This window comes from Colobus angolensis, unplaced genomic scaffold (assembly GCF_000951035.1).
Source record: "Colobus angolensis palliatus isolate OR3802 unplaced genomic scaffold, Cang.pa_1.0 Scaffold25, whole genome shotgun sequence".
Taxonomy (NCBI): domain Eukaryota; kingdom Metazoa; phylum Chordata; class Mammalia; order Primates; family Cercopithecidae; genus Colobus; species Colobus angolensis.
This window is the reverse complement of record NW_012115710.1, coordinates 5,236,939-5,239,829: the sequence shown is the minus strand read 5'-3', so window position 1 is coordinate 5,239,829 and position 2,891 is coordinate 5,236,939. Positions and strand designations below refer to the sequence as shown.

General features: G+C 48.7%; 1 protein-coding gene across 1 annotated transcript in view; it reads right to left on the bottom strand.

Moving 5' to 3' along the window:
* The window catches only part of PLEKHA4 (pleckstrin homology domain containing, family A (phosphoinositide binding specific) member 4), a 31,492-nt gene that overhangs the window by 25,696 nt on the left and 2,905 nt on the right, over positions 1-2,891 (bottom strand). Inside the window, exon 3 of the mRNA XM_011946535.1 lies at positions 2,322-2,429. Within this exon, the coding sequence (XP_011801925.1) occupies positions 2,322-2,429 (108 nt within the window). The remainder of the gene's footprint in view (positions 1-2,321; positions 2,430-2,891) is intronic.

The following is a 2,891-nucleotide window of genomic DNA, read 5'->3' as shown; positions in this document are numbered from 1 at the left end:
TACTCAGGAGGCTGAGGAGGGAGGATCACTTGAGCCTGGGAGTGGGGTGGAGGCACAGGAGAAAGACCCAGAGAGAGAGAAGAGACAGAGACACAGAGACATATGCTTGGGGCCATGGAGTGGATAAGAAGGAGAGCTGGAAACCCTCTGAACATAATAGAATAGAATAGAAGCCCTACTTCTATTACAAGTGTGGTGGTTGTGCTGACATAGATTCCGGACTCCCCTGCTTTCTTTTCTTTTCTCTCTCTCTCTCTTTCTTTTTTTATTTTATTTTTTATTTACTTTTTTTTATTATTATACTGTAAGTTCTAGGGTACGTGTGCATAACGTGCAGGTTTGTTACATATGTATTTTTTTTTTTTTTAAGACAGAGTCTTGCTCTGTAGCTCAAGCTGGAGTGCAGTGGCGTGATCTCGGCTCATGGCAACCTCCGCCTCCCAGGTTCAAATGATTCTCCTGCCTCAGCCTCCCGAGTAGCTGAGATTACAGGCACAGACCACCACACCCAGCTAATTTTTGTATTTTTAGTAGAGACAGGATTTCACTATGTTGACCAGGCTGGTCTTGGACTCCTGACCTCAAATGATCTACCCACTTCGGCCTCCCAAAGTGCTGGGATTACAGGCATGAACCACTGCGTCTGGCCTCCCCCACTTTCAAACTATGCTCTGGAACAAGTCACTTCCCCCTAGAATCCACCCTCATGTTTTCTCGTCTATCCGTTGGAGATTGAGAAGTTTTAGGGAGGTTTGGATGAGACATGGATCACATACAGGCAGAAACTTTAGCTACAGAGACTTAGTCCAATTATTCTGGAGCCTGAGACACAGAGAGGCCAGGAAGGTGGCACTGAGCCATGACCCAAATTCAGCATCTCCACATCGCCTCTGCTTGAACCACTCCACCATCTCCGACCTCATGTGTCTCTTCTCCCCAACCAATTCCCATAGAAGCCCGCATGATCTTTTAAAATTATACGTCAGATCACGTTAGTCCCCTTTTCAAAACAGAGAATTAAGAACACTTAGAATTAAGTCTCAAATTCCTTTCCATCACTTACTGTCTTTTTGTTTGTTTGTTTGTTTTTGAGACGAAGTCTCGCTCTGTCACCCAGGCTGGGGTGCAATGGCACAATCTCGGCTGACTGCAATCTCTGCCTCCTGAGTTCAAGCGATTCTCCCGGCTCAGCCTCCTGAGTAGCTGGGACTACAGGTGCCCGCCACGATGCTGGATAATTTAGGTTGTTTTTTTTGTTTTTTGTTTTGAGACGGAGTCTCGCTTTGTCACCCAGGCTGGAGTGCAGTGGTGCGATCTTGGCTAACTGCAAGCTCCGCCTCCCAGGTTCACGCCATTCTCCTGCCTCAGCCTCCCGAGTAGACGGGACTTGTCGCCCAGGCTGGCATGCAGTGACATGAACACAGTTCACTGCAGCCTCAGCTTCCTGGGCTTCAGCAATCCTACTGCCTTAGCCTCCCCACTAGCTGGGACTATAGGCGCACACCACTACACTCAGCTAGGTTTTTTTTGTTTGTTTTGTGTGTGTGTGTGTGTGTGTGTGTGTGTGTGTTTATTTTTTGTAGAGATGAGGTTTCTTCATGTTGCCCAGGCTGGTCTAGAACTCCTAAGCTCATGCAATCTTCCCGCCTTGGCCTCCCAAAATGCTGGGGTTATGCCACTGAACCTGGCCTCTATTTTACTTCTTCATAGCCCTTCCTGCAATCTGAAATGATCAAGTTCATTTATTTATTTACTAATTTATTATCCACCCATGTTCCGCCTGATCTGGAATGTACTATAAATACTTGTTTGTGTTATTTGCATAGTGTGTGCTCTGGGATTGAGAACACTGTAAATGTTCAAGAAGTAGTCAAGAAAGAATGAATGAATGGGCCAGGCGTGGTGGCTCACGCCTCTAATCCCAGCATTTAAGGGAGCTGAGGCGGGTGGATCACTTGAGGTCAGGAGTTTGAGACCACCCTGGCCAACATGGTAAAACCCCATCTCTACCGAAAATACAAATATTAGCTGGGCATGGTGGCGCATGCCTGTAAGCCCAGCTACTCAGGAGGCTGAGGCATGAGAATCACTTGAACTGGAGGCCAGAGGTTGTGTTAAGCTGAGATCACACCATTGCCCTCCAGCCTGGGTGACAGAAAGAGACTGTCTTAAAAATAAACAAACAAACAAACAATGACAGAGTAAGGAGAGGGGCAGTGACAGTAAGAAAAAGAAAGCCTATTTGGGGACTTGGAAGGTGAGAGACAGGACAGCCAGGGGCACAGACTCCAGTGTCCTTTTCCTTCTCCTACTGACCCCACCTGCTTATGAAGCCAGCCTCGGATGTGCACGGGAAGGTTGGGATCCCTCCTGAGCGCATTGCCTCTCTTCCCAAAGGCATGGACCTTGTTTACTGCCCGGGTGGGCTTCTGAGGAGAGAAGGGGACAGAAGTGAACATGGAGACCCTATGATGGTCCCCAGAGGGGGTGAGGGTGGACACAGGCAACCGCAGGCTCTCGCTTCGCTGCCCTGAGAAATGGGTCAAGGACCAGCCGTGCGCAGTGACTCACACCTGTAATCCCAGCACTTTGAGGGGCTGAGGTGGGAGGATCACATGAGGCCAGGAGTTCGAGACCAGCCTGGCCAACATGGTGAAACCCCGTTTCTACTAAAAATATGAAAATTAGCCAGGCACGGTGGCATGTGCTCGTAGTCCCAGCTGCTCGGGAGGCCGAGGCACAAGAATCTCTTGAACACAGGAAGCAGAGGTTGCAGTGAGCTGAGATTGTTCCACTGTACTCCAGCCTTGGTGACAGAGCAAGACTCTGTCTTAAAAAAAAAAAAAGTAAGTCCGGGCACAGTGGCTCACGCCTGTAATCCCAACACTTTG